General features: G+C 43.1%; 1 protein-coding gene across 11 annotated transcripts in view; it reads right to left on the bottom strand.

Annotated features, from left to right (window-relative positions):
• The window catches only part of LOC134360180 (myosin-16), a 339,036-nt gene that overhangs the window by 23,253 nt on the left and 292,333 nt on the right, over positions 1–23,450 (bottom strand). For all 11 annotated transcript variants that reach the window (XM_063074218.1, XM_063074220.1, XM_063074222.1 and 8 more), the window contains 4 exons: positions 9,049–9,181; positions 8,327–8,543; positions 4,884–5,020; positions 1,551–1,654 (listed from right to left, as the gene is read on the bottom strand). In XM_063074218.1, coding sequence (XP_062930288.1) covers positions 1,551–1,654; positions 4,884–5,020; positions 8,327–8,543; positions 9,049–9,181 — 591 coding nt within the window. The remainder of the gene's footprint in view (positions 1–1,550; positions 1,655–4,883; positions 5,021–8,326; positions 8,544–9,048; positions 9,182–23,450) is intronic.

Genomic DNA, 23,450 nt, shown 5'->3' with positions numbered 1-23,450 from the left:
CAGAGAAATTAAACATTCTGGCTTAACTGCATGTTGCTCTTGGTTGGCCAGAGTTTTCACTTAAATAAAATGCTGGCTGATCGCATTTCTGACGTGCAGCCTCTGGGTAACGAAGAGTTCTCAGGAACCCTGTCATAATATGAGGAAAACCTGCACTTGATTTCAGCATCCATTGTACAGTCTCAATGCACAACGTGGTGTGTTGCGCTGACGATTCTCACTGATTTTGAGATGTTCTATGCTGATCCCTGATCATTCAGTTGATTGCTGCCGTGCAGTAGGGATGCTACAAATTACCTCAGCCTTCTCAGCTCAAGTGAAGGGGAAAATAGGGCCCTCATCTCGTTTCATCCCAAGTGGCTGTGTAACAGAACTATCTGATCTATGCGCTGATCCCGTGACAGACATCAAGTGTTGCTGGACGGTCATCAACTTGGTGAAAGACCCTCGTTGATCTACCTGAAACTTATCGGTCTTCCAGATGTCTGGAAGGGAATGCTGCCTACTGGCACATTCCATGTTGTCGGAGTTTGTGCTGAGGGTCGCACAGACGTTCAGTGCTGCCAATGCAAATCCAGTGGAGAAGGGACACAGTCTAGGATCTTTTTGCTACTGGACATGGAGAGGCTGAGTTGGGTGCAGAAGCCGCTCAAACAGTGAAAGGGTGTATCAACCCAACGGGCCACTTGAGTGGCAAAGGCGGTATGGGTTAAAAAGTGTTAACACAACGGAAGATATTGACCAAATGATATTAAGAGTGTAAAGAGTTTTGTCCCATGTTTTCCTTAGAGTTACAGAATCACAGAGCAGGGCAACAGGCCCTTCGGCCCAATTCGTCCATGCTGACCATGATGCCCAGTGACCAAGTCCCATCTACCTGTGTTTAGTCAGCCCCCTAAATCTCTTATTGTAGCACATATTTTCACATACGAAAAGAACATAAGTCAGATTACTCCACTCTGATAATGGGTAAGTCATCCCCTGGTGCTAAGAAGGCAGGCAGGACAGTGTTTCAATGCTCCATTGTGTCACACAGGTCACTGAGAATCAATGCTACGATAGGTCAGCTGGTGGAACTGTAGCACAGAAGGGAGCGATGTATTCAGGAATGAGAATGAGTGGGAGGAACATTATACTAAAATCTTTGCTCCATTTTTGCATTTGACAACTTAGCATTTTTAATTCCATTGACATTAATTTGTAGTTTAGATATATTACCACCGTGAGGCAGTAGTTCTATAGCCTTAATGTCTGTGAGGGACAATTCCTGAGCTCCGCACAAAACATGAGCATGAATTTCAGCATTTTGGCAGTTTTTCTTATTTTCATATTTACAGTTTTCTACTTCCTACCATAGTGTTGAAGAAGGAGACAAGTAGATGCAGCAAATGAAAAGTTACAACCAAGCTGTTTGTTCAAGCCCTATCTTGATTGACGTTCCCTACGCCCAAACCCAACCCCTAGCACAACTTCTTCCCAATCATTTCACATCGAAGTTTTCCACTCTGCCATCCCCGGCACAGCTGCCGGTTAAAAGTAAATGAGATTACCTTGTGGCCTCGAATTCCTCTTCCTTTTCCTGGATCCTCCGATCAACCTCCGCTTTAACTTGTGTCAGCTCGAGCTGCAGTCGCACCACCTTGTTCTCTTCAGCCTGAAAGCAGGGGAAGTGCAGATGCTCAGACCTGTGCTGGCTCACCCTGGGTAAGGAGACCCAGCACCACAGGTGAGAGCAAACTCTGCAGTGGTCTGAGTTCAGAGACGCGGAATCCGCCTCAAATACACCATAATACTCAGCCAAAGTTACTCTCTAAGCTTATGCAATATGAAAGCAAAGGCAACTGTTAAATACATTATCTTAGACAGTACACCTTGAAGTTATAACCATTCAGCATAGCATCACTGGGGTCACAGAGACCCCAACAAATGCACCATATCCTCAAGTACAGCCACTTCTGCAAAGTACTTGGACGTTGCTGCTCCTGAAAATAACACTAAAATTCAAACTCTCCTATCCCTGTAAAGGCATGCTGGTATTGTAAAATAACAAGTATGACAGATACCAAAATCTGCTCAAAATATTCAGCAACGCGTGTCTCTGCACTTCTACCAAACTTGAATTCCGCTGTTGGATATGATCAGTAACTCTTAGTGAGTTTAACTCATCTGCATGTCTGCCTGTGGATTTACCCAAACCTGCCAAGCAGGCCATCAGGAGGCGGAGGGGCAGCACTTCCCCCTTCTTCCAGAGCTGGACGTGCTCCAGCTAAGCTGTGATTTTGCACTGTAAACAATTGAAGTGGAGTTTGTACCCATGTGTATGGAAGTCTGAAAATTGCATGTAATTTTCTGGAGTCAGTTCATTATCAAAGTAACACACGTCTCCTGGAGGAATGCAAGAGGCAGACTGGCAGTGAGTGTGGAAAACCTGTGCCTGCTGAAGTCTAAAGGGATACAGACACAGTACTGTGTATGTGGAGTTTGCACATGGGTGTTTTTTATGGGTCTTTGCAGCTTCTCTGCACCCTCAGGGACCCCTCTCACATCCAAAATACAAGTTGGACAGTTACTGCGAATTAGTGGACATCAGTGGCAAAAGCAAAGGTTTCCAGCAGATGGGGAGCACATCTGGTGGGAGAGCTCTACTGAGAATTAGCACAGCTATTACGGGCTGAGTATCTTCTGTGTTGTATTTGGATTAGATTTGTCGTACTTTTGTTATGGTCGTGGCATACTTGTGGTGGCCAGGTAGTATTATAATTGTGGCAAATAGACTGGAGCATAGCTGGGAAGTTGTCGAATCCCATTGCTTTAGCTGCATCCCGTGTTCTGAGCTGCAACTTAGTACAAGATGGTGTTCTAAACTGGTTAATGATTAGCCCCTACAATGTTGAGCAATTCAGTACTGTTTCAAAAGGTTCTTCACTTTATTTCTCTGTCAGTTACAGCCGCTGAAACCACCTGTTACTGTTGCATTCATGCTTTTCATCTTCAATCATTTTCGGTAATACCTGTACCCCACCTTGGTAATCATTTCAGTTCTTGAGAAGGGTATGTGACGAAAACTAAGGCAGCAGCTCCCTGTGTCACTGGCTGTTGACCCTCATCGATGATTAAATGAGCTTTAGTCCAGCTCACCTACTTTAGTTCATCTTATAATATATTCAATCCCAACTGCTGTTGAGCTCTAAATCACAAATAAATAAGATTCTAGTCACAAGGTGATTGAAGCAAAGACTAATTGCAGGGAGATAACCAAACTGACCATGATTAAGTACCAGTCCCGAAGTTACTTTTAGTGAAGTCAATGGAATCCGAAAATTAAGCTGGCTGCTTACATTAGTGACTTTGCATTCATATCCAAGTTCTGAATGAAAAGTGTTTCCTGTTGTATACACAGATGAAGCAATTAGTCACCACAGAGCAAGATCAAGTAACTGCAAGATGAATGTGGTGTGAATCTGATCTGGGTATCACTGGTTGAAATATGTAATGAGGAAGAGATTTTAAAGATTAGCTTTATTTGTTACATGTACATCAAAACTTACAGGAAAATGTGTTATTGCATCAAATCAAATCAGCAAGGATTAGGTGGGATACAAGAAAATGTGCAGATACTGGAAATCTAAAGTAAGACACACAAAATGCTGGAGGAACTCAGCAGGCCCGGCAACACCTACAGAAAAAAAGTAAACAGTCAAAGTTTCAGGCCAAGACCCTTCATCAGGACTGGTACAGAGTCCCGATGAAGGGTCTTGGCTCGAATAGTCGACTGTTTACTCTTTTCCATAGATGCTGCTTGTCCTGCTGAGGATTACGCTGGGCAGCCTGCAGAAGGCTGCAAGAATGGCCTCCGCTAATTCAAGTAAAACAATGGGATCTTCAAATCTCATCAAAGCCCTGGACAAGATTTTAATTCCATTCCAAGAACTTAACCTCTGACAACACAGCGGTACCTCAATATAGAGAGGCAGGCAACAGTGTGGACTTTAAATCCATAAATTAACTTGTACGAGAATATTCATCAAAATGAACAAAGCTGCTGAGGATGGTTATGAAAAGAGAAGTTGAGTAGGTTGTGTTGGGACTGGGTTCAGCCAGAAACCAAAGGCAACATCTTCAATCTTCTCAGTATGGCCGAGAAGATATTCTGGTGGCCCTCTAATCCCTTCTCCTCCACTCCCATGCCCTCATGACCTGTCCATCACCTCCCTCTGGTTTGCCACCTCCTACCCTTTCTTCTACGGTCTATTATCCTCTCCTATCAGATTCCTTCTTCTTAAGCTTACACCTCAACTACCTATAACCTCCCAGCTTCTCACATCCTGTATCTCCCCTCCCTCACCTCGTCTCACCTATCACCTGCCAGGCAATGCTCCGCCCACACTCTGCTTCTGCCCCCTTCCTTTCCAGTGCTGATGAAGGGACTCAGTCTGAAATAATTCCTCCACAGATGCTGCTGAGTTCTCCCAATATTTTGTGTGTTGCTCAGTTTGGTTCATACAGGGTTGGAGATAAAATTCATTAACATAAAGGCCGTGAAGAATCAGGAAATTATGGTGCTGAGGGAGAAGTTCCCAAGTGCATGTTGCAGTATTCACTTTGTCCTGGGTTTCGTGAGCTGCCCGCAATACATTGCCATGTATTGCCAGTGCCATCTTGTTGGGACTTTGCTCCCCCAAACCTTAAAGCCAAGAACACCCAGCTACCCTCAGAGTTAGCAAGACTTTTTAAGCTAAAATTACATACAAAGAGCTTCTGTCCCTTACATTTAAGTCTAGTATTTACGGAGCATTCCACAGCACAATAAAGGCCTTCTCCTGTACAGTTGGCTCCTTCGATGTAAAATGTGTTGCTTGGCCTGTGGAACTAATGGAGTTTACCTCTAGTGCTGCCTCTGACTCCTCGAGAGTTGCCTGCAGCTCCTCTTTTTCCATCTCTAGTTTCTTCTTGGATTTCTGCAGCTCATGGACACTCTTCCCTCCCTCGCCCAGCTGGTCTGTCAAGTCGGTAATCTCTTCTGCACGACCAATCCAGAAGGGAAGTAAACAGGGATACTTGTCAGCATGGAACAACACTAGCAGTAACAAATCGAATTCAACGATGCCCTAAACCTAATACAATGAACTAGGTGCTTCACAGGGGCACCGTCAAAGAAAAGTGACACAAAAAAACTGCAGACGCTGGAAATAACGAAAAACTGGAAATGTTTGAAAAACTCTGCAAGTCAGGCAGCATCTATAGTTAATGTTTCAGGTCAGAGACTCGTTGTCATAACTGAGAAAGAGGAAAACAAGTTAGTCAAGTTAGTAGAGAAGGTGGATAGGGGTATGGTGGGACACAGGGACTTTTTTGATAGGGTTAGGGTTCTTTTCCTATGTAATGTGCTGCTAATGTTCTGAAATCTGTGTATAGTTGTATACTCTCGCCAATGCGGATATGCCCAGCACTTCAGGAAATAGATATTGGGGAAAGAAGTACAAGGAGCAGCAGAAAACTGACACCAACCCACGTAAATGACATTGCAGAAAGTGCCCCAAGCCTCAGAGGAGGAAATGAGTATCTTTGATGCATTGAGTTATAAGAGAGATAGGCCCTGCGGCCCAGCCGAGTACTGGGAAAGTTCTGACGAAAGTTCTCTGTCCTGAAACATTAGCTCTATTGTTCCTGTCCTGTCAGATGTGATCTGTCCTACTGAGTATTGTAACCCCAGGAATGTAACCCCAGGTTGGGTGTCTCTTGAATGGGGAGAGTCGTTGGTGTTGTTTTGATGTAAAACATTGCTTTACACCATGCTGAGAAGCTGCGGTAATCAACACCCTTTGCGTTTGGTTACAGTCTGACTTAAGGCTGATTTATACTTGTGCGTACGGGCTACGCCTTGAGCCTGATTTATACTTTTGCCTAGCCCTACGCCGTAGTGAGCATGCGTAATTGTGTCTGCGTCGCTCTGCAATTCACCACCAAAACGCTAGTTGGCGATGGGGTTTCTATGCCACTGCATTGAGTTTCTTCATGACAGACATGGACGAGGAAATGCATTTCAAATATTTTTGGATGTCGGCAGGTAGATTTGACGATTTGGTTCATTGTCTCCAACCATTTATTTTGCATCGTGTACAGACATGGCGGAAAAAAGCAACCGGAAATACGAAGGAGGAAATGCGATGCTACCAAGCGGACCAATCACAGTTGTTATGGTCTGCGTCGCCGTCACGTGTGAGTTACATTTTTGGGGAGGTGCACGTCACCCTACGGTGTAGGGTTCGGCGTAGGGTATGCAATACCTACGGTGTACATATGACGCACAAGTATAAATCAGCCTTAACTGATCAGAACCTAACAGGACCTGTCCACACATGGAGAGCTCAGATGTGTCATTGAGGTGAATCAAGCTGGATTAGCCTTTATAAATAACTGCACTAAGTAAGGGCCAGTCATGTGGGGCATGACTTTGTGACAGCAAATAGCCCAGTTGGTGCTGGCAGAGCAGGATACCAATTCGTCAGAACGTGGTTTCACTGTGAGCTTATCTGAAAAACACTTCACACTAGAGCATAGTGGGGCGGAGTCTCATCAGTGATCATGTGTGGAAACAAACATTACTACTAATCAGGCTCTGGCTCAGTTAGAAAGGGCTCCAGTCAGGTTAGGTTTAATTTTCTACATGAACAGACTGCCATAATATTTGCTGATATGATCCTGATAGGGAATGCCATGGATCTGAGGCAGATTCTAACACAGTGTGATCTTTGTCCCAGTTTGCTCTGGGTTGGTAGAGGGAGCACCTCGGTCAGGGTTTAGAAAGCTGCACATTGAAACTTCAAGGGATGGGAGTAAATAAAGTAGAAGACATACAAATGCATGGACAGTGTTAGAAATCATCTCGTATCATCAGAGGCAGGGGACCATGTGGAGAGGTGGGAAGGAACGGAGAAACAGCTGATGGTAAGGGGTGAGCGCGCAGTCCTAAACAGGTACTGAAGTGTAGATGCTGGGCGGTGGGGTTATCATGAAGTTTGGTTGTCTCTGGGCCACTCCACCATATCATTCCCATGGCTAAATATTGCCTTATAGGGTTTCAGACTGAGAATTAATTTCAGGTGTCAGTCTACACTCAACAGTAATAACACTCATGCTCGCACACTCAGTGGGCACTCTACTTGGTGCCCCTTTACACCTGCTTGTTAATGCTAGTATTGAATCAGCCAATCAAGTGACAGCAACTCAATACATAAAAACTTGCAGACGTGATCAATAGGTTCAATTGCTGTTCAGAGCAAACATCAGAATGGGGAAGAAATGTGATCTAAGTGACTTTGACTGTGGGATAATTGTGGTTTGAGTATCTCAGAAACTGCTGATCTCCTGGGATTTTCATGCACAACAGTCTCTAGAGTTTACAGAGTACAGTGTGAAAAACCAAAAAAGAACACACCTAGTGAGTGGCAGTTCTGTGGGTAAAAATGCTTTGTTGATGAAGAGAGGTCAGAGATTACCCAGACTGGTTCAAGTTGACAAGAAGGAGACAGTATTTCAAACAGCCACACACTACAGCAATGGTGTGCAGAACACCTCCGAACACACAACATGTTAAACGTTTAAGTGGATGGGCTACAGCAGCAGAAGACCAGGAACATGTGCTCAGTGACCACTTCATTAGGTACAGGAGGCATTTAATAAAGCAGCCACTGAGTGTATATGTTGTGGGTTCAGGGCCCTCAGTAGTAAACTGATCAGTAAATTATGACTGATGCTTCAGTACAAAAGAACATCTGTAGGTAATTGAACTATTCTTTTCCCCATAGACATGCCAGGGTGCCGGGCATATCAGGGCTGAAGAACTTGTTAAGTGACATTGCAAGGCATGTGGTGCGATGAGGTGGGCTACTCTGATGTTTTTTAACCTCTCTACAACAAAGTATAGGTTTTGAGGCAGTCATTAGTTAGCTACTTGAATGCTTTGTAGTTGACATCAGATCTGACATCTCAACTTCTGCTGGATATAGAAACCATGAACTGCACAGATGAGTTACGTGCTCAGTTTTCCAGCTGCCCACTGTAAACCCTTCATATCCAATTAGAGATGCTAAAAAGCACTAACTGAGTACTGGAATTTTAGGTTTAATCTTCTTATTTATTCTGTGCACAGCACTGATGAACATCTAAATAACATAGTAAGTCATCTATATAGACTCATGATTCTTAATGATACTCTTGAACATTGTCTTTTTACTCTTCTACGTTGTTTTATGTCAAACACAGAATCTTTCCACTGATGTTAATATTGTGCAACTGTACCCAAACATCTTTTCCTCAAATCTACCTTGAAGTGTTTTGTTCTCCCGCTTAATGGAGTCCAGCTGTTCGATCAGCTCTTCATAGGAAGTCTTCAGTTTGAAGAGCTCGGTGGCGTATTGCCGACACTCTTTCTGCGAGGATTCTAGCTCCGTCTGAATCTCCTCACACTTCTGACGCCAGTCTGAAATCTGCTTCTCAATCATTCGTTGCTTCTTGTCCAGGGTTGTACCTGCTGCATTCGCCTACAGGAAGAAGGAGAGAGTTTAAATTCATCTGATTTTTAAACGTATGTCCAACGCATAGAGGAAAGTGAAGATTAATGGCTTGGGTGCAGTTGCAGCTTTATGTCGCATCACAGACAATCATAAAACTTCTGACACTATTTGCTGGAAAAGAGAGCAAGGAAGTCTGCTGGAAACAAGAGACTTGCCAGTAAGGGTCTGAATTGTTTCTAGTGTTAAAGGACTCAGTAGGAGTCAATGGGTGTGCGTGTGTGTGAGAGTGAGAGAGAAAGAAAATGGTTTGCAGAGTGAGATTAATGGGAATGGTTTGAACCCATCATAGAATGGTTTCCTGCATCATTAGGGAACCAATAAATGTATGAGAGGTAGCAGGTGAATCAAAAGGCTTACAAGGAAATGCCTGTGGCCAAGGTATCTCTTTGTCTGCAGAGTATATATAATCTGAGCTGCTGAGCTAACTTGCTGGACTGCCTCTGCTGGCACGAGTCGCTGTGGGGAGACCTACCTTCTCCAGGTCAATGCCCAGCTCCTCTACCTCGATTTGTAGCCGCTGTTTGGTTTTCTCCAGGCTGGAGCACTTGGCCTGGGCTGCTTCTGCAGCCTCTTCAGCCTCCTGTAATCGAGACGTCAGCTTCTTCCTGTTGGAATCCAAGCATGAGAATCTTACTTTCCTTCCATTCCAAGACAATGTAAACTTTGCACAGACAGTGGCAACAGGCTACAAAGCAATGGACAGAACCATGCTGGCACAAAACCCTCTGCCCAGGGTCTCCTAAAAATCCACTCCAACTTCAAAAATAAGTAAGACCAAGAGCAAAGACCAACACCTCCTGGGCATATTGCCTGTAGCGACCCAGGACGGGTAAGCCCTTGGCTTATTGTTGTTTGTCATCTGCATCAGTAATTTGGATGAGAATGCAGAAGGCATGGTTAGTAAATTTGCAGGTGACACTAAAACAGGTAGTATTGTGGACTGTTACATGCTCAAGGAGATCTGTTTTTTTTTGTGAGAATGATGTAGTGGTCTTTTGGAGGTCACCTAATGTGATTTTCCCGCTGATGTGAAGTCACGTGATGACATGTGCACCATGGGTATATAAGGGTTGAGCCCAGATGACGCAGTTAGTTTTTTAGTTTGTAGATTTCCAGGTAGAACGTGCTGTGTCTCTGTTTCTGTTGCGTGTTTGTTTTTGTGACACAGTTTCATTTTTAAAACAGAGTATTGTGTTCTATTGCAAGATACAATATTATTGGACTGGAAATTTTTGGCTAGATGTGCTGATTTACTCAATTCCAACAGCAGAAGGGAGAGTGAAGAATTTACCGAAGTACAGGATCGAAGGATCAAGGGGAGTTAGCATTGTTCGGCAGTTTAACAAAGGATTGACCTTATTGAGTCTTCGTTGGAGGAGTAGCGATCTGCATCGAGATAACTCTTGCCAAAAAGAGCAAAGAGTTCATGCAAAGGTTTGCTCTCTCTAAAAGAATTTAATGTCAGTTGTTTTAGAACCATAGAACCGTAGAACCATAGAAACTACAGCACAGCAACAGGCTCTTTGGCCCTTCTTGGCTGTACCGAACCATTTTCTGCCTAGTCCCACTGACCTGCACACGGACCATATCCCTCCATACACCTCCCATCCATGTACCTGTCCAATTTATTCTTAAATGTTAAAAAAGAACCCGCATTTATCACCTCATCTGGCAGCTCATTCCATACTCCCACCACTCTCTGTGTGAAGAAGCCCCCTCTAATGTTCCCTTTAAACTTATCCCCCCTCACCCTTAACCCATGTCCTCTGGTTTTTTTCTCCCCTTGCCTCAGTGGAAAAAGCCTGCTTGCATTCACTCTATCTATACCCATCATAATTTTATATACCTCTATCAAATCTCCCCTCATTCTTCTACGCTCCAGGGAATAAAGTCCTAACCTATTCAACCTTTCTCTGTAACTGAGTTTCTCAAGTCCCGGCAACATCCTTGTAAACCTTCTCTGCACTCTTTCAACTTTATTTATATCCTTCCTGTAATTTAGTGACCAAAACTGAACACAATACTCCAGATTCGGCCTCACCAATGCCTTATACAACCTCATCATAACATTCCAGTTCTTATACTCAATACTTCGATTAATAAAGGACAATGTACCAAAAGCTCTCTTTACAACCCTATCTACCTGTGACACCACTTTTAGGGAATTTTGTATCTGTATTCCCAGATCCCTCTGTTCCACTGCACTCCTCAGTTCCTTACCATTAACCCTGTATGTTCTACGTTGGTTTGTCCTTCCAACATGCAATACCTCACACTTGTCAGTATTAAACTCCATCTGCCATTTTTCAGCCCATTTTTCCAGCTGGTCCGAGTCCCTCTGCAAGCTCTGAAAACCTTCCTCACTGTCTACTACGCCTCCAATCTTTGTATCATCAGCAAACTTGCTGATCCAATTTACCACATTATCATCCAGATCATTGATATAGATGACAAATAACAATGGACCCAGCACTGATCCCTGTGGCACACCACTAGTCACAGGCCTCCACTCAGAGGAGCAATTCTCTACCACACTCTCTAGCTTCTTCCATCGAGCCAATGTCTAATCCAATTTACCACCTCTCCACGTATACCTAGCGACTGAATTATTCCTAACTAACCTCCCATGCGTGACCTTGTCAAAGGCCTTACTGAAGTCCATGTAGACAATATCCAGTGCCTTCCCTTCATCCACTTTCCTGGTAACCTCCTCGAAAAACTCCAACAGATTGGTCAAACATGACCTACCATGCACAAAGCCATGTTGACTCTCCCTAATAAGCCCCTGTCTATCCAAATGCTTGTAGATGCTTTTAAACTGTTTATTTATGCCACGTGAATCCTATGGACAGAATCAGCAGGAAAGTCACGTCTATGAAGAAATCCTTCTCCAGAGAAGTCTCTCCCAATTGTACGTATAAATCTGTTGGACTTCCGAATTTACCATTTTAAGAACTATATCTGACTTTATCGCTTTAAGAACTGTTTTCGCATTTAACGCTTTAAGAACCAGTGCCGAGTGACGATTTGTTGAACGGCTGCATAGCGGTTAACTTCCAGTTAAAGTTTTCCTTTGTTTTTTCCTTTTTGTTTACCCGTGTTTAATAAATGCTTGGTTGTTTTTATATAACCTGTCTCCGTTGATAATCATTGTTGCCGGTTACGTAACAGGACAATGAAAGCTATCAAAGCTCACAAAAGGTTTTTGATCAGCTGAGGAAGTAGGGGGAGGAAAGGCAAATGGATTTAATTCAGTTAAGTTTGAGGTGTGGATTTTGGTAAATTAGATCAAGGAAGAGCTTTCAGATTAAAATTGCGGGACCCTGGGGACTGTTGTAGAACAGCGAAACCTTAAGAGTTCAGGTATATGGTTCCCTGAGTCACATTACACAGGTGATGAAAAAGCCTTTTGGCATGCTGGCCTTCATTAGTCAGGGCAATGAATGTCGATGTTGAGAGGGTCATGGTGCAGTTGTACAAGTCACATCTGAAGCTTCATTTGGTGTATTGTGTTCGGTTTTGATCACCCTGTTGTAGGAAAGGTGCAATAAATTGTAAAGAACACAGAAAGATGTACAAGCATATTGCCAGAACTTGAGGGACTAAATTATATGGAGAGGTTAGACAGACTAGGACTTTGTTTTCTTTGAATTTAAGAGACTGAGAGGTGATCTTATAGACGTTTATACATTCATGAAGGGAACAGACAGGGTGAATGCACTCTGCCTTTTTGCTAGGGTAGGTAATCAAGAAATAGAGAGGGCATAGGTTTCAGCTGAGAAGGGCTCCCTTAATAGGAGCTTAAGGGGTAACTTACTCTTTCAGAGGGTGGTCAATATACGGAATGATCTGTGAAAGGAAGTGGCTGAAGCAGGTACAATAGTCATAGACATACTTTATTGATCCCGGGGGAAATTGGTTTTCGTTACAGTTGCACCATAAATAATAAATAGTAACAAAACCATAAATAGTTAAATAGTAATATGTAAATTATGCCAGGAAATAAGTCCAGGACCAGCCTATTGGCTCAGGGTGTCTGACCCTCCAAGGGAGGGGTTGTAAAGTTTGATGGCCACAGGCAGGAATGACTTCCTATGACGCTCTGTGTTGCATCCCGGTGGAATGAGTCTCTGGCTGAATGTACTCCTGTGCCCAACCAGTACGTTATGTAGTGGATGGGAGACATTGTCCAAGATGGCATGCAACTTGGACAGCATCCTCTTTTCAGACACCACCGTCAGAGAGTCCAGTTCCATCCCCACAACATCACTGGCCTTACGAATGAGTTTGTTGATTCTGTTGGTGTCTGCTACCCTCAGCCTGCTGCCCCAGCACACAACAGCAAACATGATAGCACTGGCAACCACAGACTCGTAGAACATCCTCAGCATCATCCGGCATATGTTAAAGGACCTCAGTCTCCTCAGGAAATAGAGACGGCTCTGACCCTTCTTGTAGACAGCCTCAGTGTTCTTTGACCAGTCCAGTTTATTGTCAATTCGTATCCCCAAGTATTTGTAATCCTCCACCAAGTTCACACTGACCCCCTGGATGGAAACAAGGGTCACCGGTACCTTAGCTCTCCTCAGGTCTACCAGCAGCTCCTTAGCCTTTTTCACATTAAGCTGCAGATAATTCTGCTCACACCATGTGACAAAGTTTCCTACCATCGCCCTGTACTCAGCCTCATCTCCCTTGCTGATGCATCCAACTATGGCAGAGTCATCCGAAAACTTCTGAAGATGACAAGACTCTGTGCAGTAGTTGAAGTCCGAGGTGTAAATGGTGAAGAGAAAGGGAGACAAGACAGTCCCCTGTGGACCCCAGTGCTGCTGATCACTCTGTCGGACACACAGTGTTGCAAGCACATGTACTGTGGTCTGCCAGTCAGGTAATCAAAAGAGTTTGTCAAGTGTGCAAATAGGAAAGATTTACAGGGATATGGGCCAATTATAGACAAATAGGATCTGTTTGCATGGGTATCTTGGTCAGCATAGGCCAGTTGGGCTGAAGGGCCTGTTTTGTTGCTGTTTCACTCTATGACAGAACTGGCATGAGAATGGAAAAGAAATTTCCCATAATAATACTCATTAGTCCTAGCAAGACCAGTGAAGAATGGTCTCGCTTACTAAATTTTTCAGCAAGTTCAAGAGAGTCATTCATCACAGAAGTATTGGACTTCCTTCAGTTCAATGGCTAAACTTCGGTGTGTTGCTTTAAGCCACTAAGCTCATGGACAACTAAGGCCAGTGCTTCCATTTCACTGATACAGTTCCAAAATACAACACTAGATGGCACCTGGAGGCTACTGAAAATGGGAAGAAGTTGGAGACCAAAAAAATCTTGCAGATAAAGGGAAAAACCAGGTCAGGCAACATACATAGTGTGAGAAATACAGTCAACATTTTAGATCTTTTGTCATGTTGTGAGAAGAGTTCTATCAAAACCTTTAGCAGTGGAATTAAGGTTGAATCTTTAAGAATCAAAGGTTGAAAGGTAACAAGCAGGTTAGGCCAAGGATAGTCAGTGGATGTGGTTACCTGGATCTTCAGAAGTGTTTTGACATGGTGCCTCATGTGAGCTTGGTAAACAGGATTTAAGCCCCTGGTGTTAAAAGCAAGGCACTAGCATGGGTAGAAATCTGACTGACTGGCAGAAGGCAGAAAGAGGGGGATAATGGGGTCGTTTCATGAAAGGGTGCTAGTGGCCACGATAGTGGGGTTTCGCAGGGGTCAGTGTGGGGACAACAACTCTTCACATTCTATCATCATAATCTGGATGAAAGATAAAAGATGGCCAGGTCTGCAGATGATACCAAGATAGCTGGGGGGGGGGACAGGTAGTGTCATTGAGGCACGAAGGGGGTTATATCGGTTGGGAGAGTGGGAGAAGAGGCAGGTGGATTACAGAAAGAGAAATGTAGTGTGATGCACTTTGGCAGGAAGAATAAAGACACAGACCGCTTTCTAAATGGGTAGCCAATTCAGGGACTTTGGAGACCTAGTTCGGGATTCCATTCAGGTTAATTACAGGTTGAGTCAGTAGTAACAAAGTCAAATCCATGTTAGCATTCATTTTGAGAGTACTAGAACATAAAAGCTTTGATCAGACTGCATTTGGAGTATTGTGCACAAATTTTGGGCCCTGCTTCCAAAAAGAGACATGTTGCCCCTGGAGAGGACCCAGAGGAGGGTCACAACAATGAGGCTGGGAGGGAGGAGGGAGGGGGGAACGTCAACTCAGACCTTCAGAGGCCTGCGTCAGGCATTTTCATGCCTTACAAGGTACAGATTGGAAGTCTGTGTGGGGTGCCACTCCTCGCACGGGCACTAGAGCAATGTGTAGTTAAGTGCCTTGCTCAAGGACACAAACACACTGCCACAGCTGAGGCTCGAACTAGTGACCTTCAGATCACTAGACGAATGCCTTAGCCACTTGGCCACATGCCCCACACAAGGCTGGGAGTGAAAGGCTTAATGTTCAGAAGGATGAGGAGGGACCTCATTGCAACCTACCAAAAGCCGAGATAGAGTGGATATGGGTCCAAGGGCACAGAAAAAAGGAATGATCCTTTAAAACTGAGATGAGGAGGAATTTCTTCAACTAGAGGGTGGTGAATCTATGGAATTTCTTCCCACGGAGAGACCTGGAGGCCAAGTCATTGGGTGTATTTGAGGCAGAGATTAATAGATTCTCAATTGGTAAGGGGATTAGGGGTTATGGAGAGAAGGCAAGAGAATGGGGTTGAAAAAAAATCCAGCCATGATTGAATGGTAGAGCAGCTTCAATCCACCGAATGGCTGAATTCTTCTCCTGTATCTTATGAATCATGGTTTTTTTTTTGTTTTTAAATGACAATTGCTAGACTAGAGTCAGAGTCACAGAATGGTACAGCACAGAACTAGGTCCTTCTGCCCATCTAGTCTATGCTGAACTATTTTCTGCTGCCTAGTTCCATCAACCTGGATCTGAATCATAGCCTTCCATACCCCCACACCAATGTACCTATCTAAATTTCTCTAAATGTTGAAGTCGAACCTGCATCTACCACTTCTGCTGGCAGCTTGTTCCACACTCTCACCATCCTCTGAGTGAAGAGTTTCTCCCTCATGAGGACCTCACATGATCTGTACATACCAGCTGTATGGTGAAAAAGACACAACAGCACCTCTTTCACCTCAGATGGTTGAGGAAGTTTGGTATGGGCCCCCAAATCCTAAGAACTTTCTACAGGAGCACAATTGAGAGCATCCTGACTGGTATGGGAACTGTACATCCCTTAGTCGCTGGACTCTGCAGAGAGTGGTGTGGACAACCCAGCACATGTGTAGTTGTGAACTTCCCATGATTCAGGACATTTATAAGGACAGGTGTGTAAAAAGGGCCCATAGGATCACTGGGGACCCAAGTCACCCCAACCACAATCTATTCCAGCTGATACCATCCGGGAAGCAGTACTGCAGCATAAAAACCAGGACCAACAGGCTCCGGGACAGCTTCTTCCACCAGGCCATCAGACTGATGAACTCACACTGATCTGAATGTACTCTATATTACACTGACTGTTCTATTTATTTTAAATTATTATAAATTACTATGACTGCACATGGCACATTTAGATGGAGACGTAATGCACAGATATTTACTCCACATGTATGTGAAGGATGTAAGAAATAAAGTCAACTCAAATTCAAATAAATATGTCACCTGTCAACCTTAACCCATGACCTCTAACTCTAGTCCATCCAACCTCAATAGAAAAAAGCCTGCTTGCATTTACCCTATCTATACCCCTCATAATTTTGTGTACTTCTGTCAAATCTCCCCACATTCTTCTACATGCCAGGGAATAAAGTTCTAACCTTTTCAACCTTACTCCATAACACAGGTCCTCAAGTCCCAGCAATAGCTTTGGAAATATTCTCTGCACTCACTCAATCTGATTGATATCACACTTGTAGATAGGTGACCAGAAATGCACACAATACCCCAAATTAGGCCTCACCAAAGTCTTAGACAATATCAACATATCATCCCAACTCCTGTACTCAATGCTTCGATTTATGAAGGCCAACGTGCCAAAAGCTTTGTTTACAACCCTATCTAACTGTGATGCCACTTTCAAGGAGTTAAGGATCTGTATTCCCAGGTCCCTCTGTCCTCCTGCTCTCCTCAGTACCCTACCGCTCATCATGTAAGCCCTACCTTGGTTTGTTCTCCCGAAGTGCAACACCTCACACTTTTCTGCAATCAATTCCATGTGCCATTTTCCAACCCATTTTTCCAGCTGATCCGGATCCTACTGCTAGATTTGTATCCTTTTTCACTGCCAACAACACCCTTGGACCTTACTTGTCTCTTGCTACTACATTTCCTCTGTAAATGTAACACTATAGTCTGCTTTGTTATTGCTTTTCCTTTCGTACTACCCTGATGCTACTTAAGTTTTGAAATGATTTGTACAGATGGCATGCAATACAGGGTTTTTCACTAAATCTCCTTTTGAGTGAGTTCCAAACATGAATAGAAATGGACGTCCGAGCGAGACCACTGGAGTATATGCAACTCACATTTAGAACTATGAAAATGTTAATGATGAACAATCCCGCTTTTATTTCATCTAACAGACCCGTCCTATCAGATGTGCTATTTCTTGAGAGCCTCTGAAGTGACTCAAGCTTTGATCTTGCTATTTAAGAAAGCTTATATTAGCATTGGAGGCTGTCCAAACCAGATTCATTTGACTAATTCCAGGCATGAGAAGGTTGTCCCAGGAGGTGAGGTCCGGAGAAGATCAGTCATGATTACATTGAATGGTGGGACAGGTATGAGGGGCTGAATGGCCACTTTTGACTTCTATTTTCTCCTCCTTCCTTCTGCTTCTCTTGATTTTGTGCCCTGGGCTCTCAGTATTACAAACAACACTCACTCTTAATTTGCACTGAGTCTTGTCCAGAGAGTTGCCAGTCATGATTCAAGATCATTTTTGAATCTTTTCCAAAGCTAATTAAAACATTTTCAAACACTAAAAAATAACGCGACAGGACAGTAAGTTTAAAAAAGTAGAACAAATCCAACCAACATGTTTTAATAAGTTTCCCAAGTAACTGACGTGTGTTGTAAGTATTTTGCCTCAAAATTCCAAGACATACTCAGCATAGTAGCATAATTAGGCCACTCAGCCCATCGAGTCTATTCTGCCATTCCATCATGGTGATTTATTATCCTTCTCAAACCCATTCTCCTGTCATCTCACCATAACCTTTGCCACCCTGACTAATCAAGAACGTATCAACCTCTTTAATATACTGAATGGCTTGGCCTCCACAGCTGTCTGTGGCAATGAGTTCCACTGATTCGCCACTCTCTGGCTACTAAAGAAATTCCTTCTCATCTTTGCTGTCACTGGAATTCAGAAGAAAGACAGGGGATCTCACTGAAACCTATTGATTGTCGAAAGGCCTCAATAGATGTGGAGAAGATGTTTCCTATGGTGGGAGAGTCTAAGACACAGTGTCAGAATAGAGGGGCATCCATATAGAACAAAGGTGAGGAGGAATGTCTTTAGCCAGAGGATGGTGAATCTGTGGAATTTGTTGCCACAGTGGCTGTGGGTATACTTAATGCAGAGGTTGATATATTCTGGATTAGTCAGGGCATGAAGGGATAAGGAGGAAAGGCAGGCTGAGTGGGAAATGGATCAGCCATGATGAAATGGCAGATCAGACTCAATGTGCCAATTAGCCAAATTCTGCTCCTGTATTTTATGGTCCTAAATGGGCGCCCCTCTATTCTAAGGCTGTGCCCTTTGGTCATCTTCTCCTCATCCATTCTTTTTAGTTCTTTCAATATTTTATAGGTTTCAATGAACCCCCAACATTCGTCTGAACTCCAGCAAGTACACGCTCAGAGCTATCCAATGCTCCTCAAATGTTAATCCTTTCAATCCTGGAATCATTCTCATGAACCTTCTCTGGTCCCTCTCTACAGACAGCACATCTTTTCTTCGACAAAGGGCCCAAATCTGCTCACAATACTCCAAGTGTGGTATCACTAATCAGCATCACATCCTTGCTCTTATATTCTAGTCCTCTTGAAATGAATGTTAACATTGCATTTGCCTTCCTTACCACCAACTCATCTACAAGTTAACTTTTACAGAATCGTTCACAAGAACCCCCAAGTCCCTTTGCACCTCCGATTTTTGAATTGTTTCCCCATTTAGAAAACAGTCTATGCTTTTATTCCCTCTAACATAGTGCATGACCAAACATTTCCCTACACAATATTCCATCTGCCACTTCTTTGCCCATTGTTCTAGTCCTTCTGGTAGATTCCCTACTTCCTCAACACTACCTGCCCTCCAACTATCTTTGTATCATCCACAAACTTGCCCACAAAGCCATCAATTCCGTCATCCAAATTGTTGACACATAACATGAAAAGAAGTGGTCCCAATACTGACCCCTACTTAAAACCACTAATCATCGACAGCCAACCAGAATGGGTCCCATCCCCTTTATTCCCACTCTTTGCCTCCCTTCAATCAGCCAATCTTCTATCCCTGCTGGTTTCTTTCCTGTAATACCATGGGTTCTTATCTCATTAAGCAACCTCATGTGCACAACTTGTCAAAAGCCTTCTGAAAATCTAAGTAAACAACATCCACTGACTCTTCCTTTTGTCTATCCTGCCTGTTATTCCTTCAAAGATTTCCAACAGATCTGTCAGGCAAGATTTCCCCTTAGGGAAACCATGCTGACATGGCCTACTCTAACATGTGCCTCCAAGTATCCCAGAATCTCATCCTTAACAATGGTCTCCAACATCTTCCCAACCTCTGAAATCAGGGTACCTGGCTTATAATTTCCTTTCTTCTGCCTTCCTCCCTTCCTAAAGAGTGGAATGACATTTGCAATTTTCCAGTCCTCCAGAAAAATTCCACAATCCTGTGATTGTTGAAAGATCATTACTAATGCCTCCACAATCTTTTCAGCTACCTCTTTTTGAACTCTGGGATGTAGTCCATCTCTTCCAGGTCACTTATCTGCCTTCAGACCTTTCAGCTTCCCAAGCACCTTCTCCATAGTAATAGTAATTGCACTCAAGTCTGCTCCTTGACTCTCTCGAGTTTCGGGCATGTTGTTAGTGCCTTCCAGAAATTCAAGTGTCAGGTGGCAGAAGTGAGTAAGGAGATGATTAGGAAGCTGAAAGATCTGAAGGTAGATAAGTCACCTGGATCAGATAGACTTCAGCTCAAAGTTCTGAAGGTGGTATCTAAAGAGATTAAGCAGGCATTAGTAGTGATCTTTCAAGAATAACTGGATTCTGGAATGCAGAGGATTGGAAAATCACAAATGTCACTCCACACTTTAACAAAGGAGGGAGGCAAAAGACAAGAAGTTGTAGGCCAGTTAGCCTGACTTCAGTGGTGGCAAGATGTTAAAGACTATTACTGAGGATGAGGTTTTAGGATACTTGGAAACAAATGATAATCAACATTGTTTTTATAAGAGGATTTCTTATCTGATAAATTTGTTGGAATTCTTTGAGGAAATAATAGGCAAAATAGACAAAGGAGAGATGGTGGATATTCTTCACTTGGATTTTCAGAAGGCCTTCGGCAAGGTGCAATACAGGTTGCTAAACAAGAGCCCATGGTATTATAGGAAAGATACTAGTATGGACAGAATATCAGCTGACTGGCAGAAGACAGACTGCAAATAAAGGGGGCCTTTTACTGGTTGTCTGCTGGTGACTAATGGTGTTCTGTAGGGTCCATATTGGGACTGCCTCTTACTACAGGGATCTGTGTTGCTTCTGCTTGTTTTGACATTACTTGTTAATGATCTAGGTAATAGGATTGATGGTTTTGTGGCCAATATTGCTGATGATACAAAGATCGGTGGAGGGGCAGGTAGTGTTGTGGAAGCAGGGAATCCGCAGAAACACTTGGATAGATTAGGAGAATGGGCAAAGAAGTGGCAGATGGAATACAGAGTAAGGAAGTGTATAGTCACGCACGTTGGTGTACGGAATAAAGGCATATACTATTTTCTAAATGGGGAGAGAATTAGAAATTGACAGTGCAAAGGGACTTGGGAGTCCTAATGTGGGATTTCCTAAAGGTTAACTCGTAGGTTGAGTCAGTAGTAAGGAATGACTGCAGCACCAGTGACTGAATCTCTAGTGATATATCAGTTAAGCTGATAAAGCTTGTGGATGACAACACTGTCATTGGATTAATCACCAGAGGCAACAAATCTAAGTACCACCAGAAAGTAAACAAATGAGTGTCCTACAGCCTGCAGCGGAATACCCTCAAAACCGTGGAGATACACATCAACTTTGGGAGTAGTGTGCCTCCTTTCCACCCACCCATCACCAACAACTCTATAGTTAGTATCATTCCAGGGTTCCTGTTCCTGGGCATCTTTATTTCGCAGGGTCTCGTCTGGGAGAACCTTATCTCATTTATTAACTAAAAGACTCAGCAAATTTACTTCATGTGATAGTTGGCAAAATTCCATCTTTCCCAGAACATACCGGTGTAATTCTACACTGCCATCAGAGAGAGCGACATCACATCAGCCATTACTGTCTGGTTTGGGGCAGCATCTTCTCATGATATACAGAAACTACAGTGAACTGTCAAGTCAGCTGAAAATGCTGCAGTCTACCATCACTGCAGGGCTTGTATGTATCCAGAAAAAAGAAGCGGGAAGGAAAATCATTGCGGACACCACCCACCCAGCAAACTCCCTTTTCCAAAAGCTCTCTTCTAAAAGTACTGTATAGCTATTAAAATTACACACCATCTTAAAAGTTTCGTCCTCATGCAGTTAACCTGGTAAGTCATTCTACTTAGCTATCCCACGCCACCTGCTCTATCTATTACCTCAGTCACTGCACTGCATTGTAAGCTCTTCAGAACACTTCCTATAAAATTGTTTACATTGGAAATATATGCTGGTGTATTTATGCACATTTTATTCACATCCATATTTTAACTTCTAGGTTTATTCTTTATATTTCTTTCTTATAATTGTTGAAAGCTATAGTTTTTTATTCCATGTCAGGCTAACACACTACAGGAAATTCCTAATACATGTAAATATACATGGCAAGTAAAGTTGATCCTTGCAATTAACATTCATTTCGAAGGACTGGAGTATATATGTAATGATATAATGCTTTATAAGGCATTGGTCAGATCAAATTTGGACCCCAAATCTAAAAAAAAATGTGCTGGCATTAGAGAGGAGGTTTATGAAAATGATCCCAGGATTGAAAGGGTTAATGTATGAGGAGCGTTTGATGGCTCTGGGCTTATACTGACTGGAGATTAGAAGAATGAGGGGAGAATCTCATTGAAACCTATGGAATATTGAAAGGCCTAAACAGAGTTCACATGGAGATGTTATTTCCAATGGCGGGTGAATCCAGGACCAGAAGGCACAGTCTTCGATTAGTAGGACAGAGATGAAGAGGAATTTCTTTAGCCAGAGGGAGGTGAATCTGAGGAATTCATTGCCACAGATGGCCGTAGAGGCCAAGTCACTGGGTATACTTAAAGCAGAAGGTGTTAGGTATTTAATAAGTATCGGGTCAAAGGTTATGGGGAGAAGCTAGGAGAATGGGGTTGAGAGGGAAAATATATCAGCCATCGTCAAATAGCAGAGCAGACTCGATGGGATGAATGGCTATGCTGAATCCTTAAAAAGCCCTATTTGTAGAAAGTGAAATTAGTTTATGTTGGTTTTATAGAACAGCATATATGCATATTAGCATCTGGACACTGATGGCTAGGACCGCTATAAAAAAATGGATAGGAAAGGTGTCATGGGATATGGGTCATATGGAACTAGCATACAGTATCTACTCGCGGCTTGAAAGAAGGAGGAGAATGTACACTAACCATATTTGAGCAAGGCACGCAAACAGTAGGAAAGACAAGTAGCAAAGAGGCATTGGATCAAGGGTTTTATAGAGTGGGTGAGTTGTGGAGTGGCTACACAGGAGAGGAAAAATATCAACCATAATTGTATGGCAGATCAGACTCAATGGGATGAATGGTCTAATTCTGCTCCTCTATCTTATATTCTAAATACTCCGTGGACTCCCATGATTCAATATTTGACAGTTGGACTACTTTGTTAAACATGCTGAATTTTGTGGTAACCCACAACTTATTAAGGAAGGTGAAGAAGATGCAGAGGAGATTCACTGGGTCTGTATTAGAAATCTTGTGTAACGAGTGACAGGAAATACTGGGTTTGTTTACATTGGAGAAAGAGTTTGTTCCGGTGGGGGGAACGGGAGTCCCCAACAGAAATATCCAAAGTTATGATGGGCATAGATAGAGCAGATTGTTTCAAACTTTTCCCACAGCAGAAGTAGTTAAAACAAGAGGAAAGCAGCTTTGGGTAGGGGGCTAAGAGTTATGGAGCAAGAACCAGTCACTGGTGGATGGTTGGAATCTGGAGCACACTATCAGAGTGATGGTGAGGCAGTACTCTCACAACAATGATGAAGAATTGAGACAAAAGTTGATTTGCCAAGGCACAAAATGCTATAGGCCAAGGGCTGTAAATGAAATTTGTATGGAAGCATGTATGATGGTTGCTATGGACACAATGAATCAAAAGGTGTTTCTGTGCCCTGAGCCTACAAAAGTGTTAGACAAACTTAGGATCTTTCTGCCTGAAATTTTCTGCTCCTTTAATGAGGTGATTTTGTTAAGTAAATACATGACTCGGGTAAATTTGGTCAGATGGAGAGACTGTTTCCATGGTGCTTGACTCTGTGACTCTACCATTTCTCCTGATGGAAAGTATTTCTATTTTTAGTGTCTATATATGGCAATAGAAGTCG

Source organism: Mobula hypostoma, chromosome 22 (genome assembly GCF_963921235.1).
Source record: "Mobula hypostoma chromosome 22, sMobHyp1.1, whole genome shotgun sequence".
NCBI classification, from domain to species: Eukaryota; Metazoa; Chordata; class Chondrichthyes; order Myliobatiformes; family Myliobatidae; genus Mobula; species Mobula hypostoma.
The sequence above is the reverse complement of the archived record's forward strand: the minus strand, read 5'-3'. Positions and strand labels throughout refer to the sequence as shown.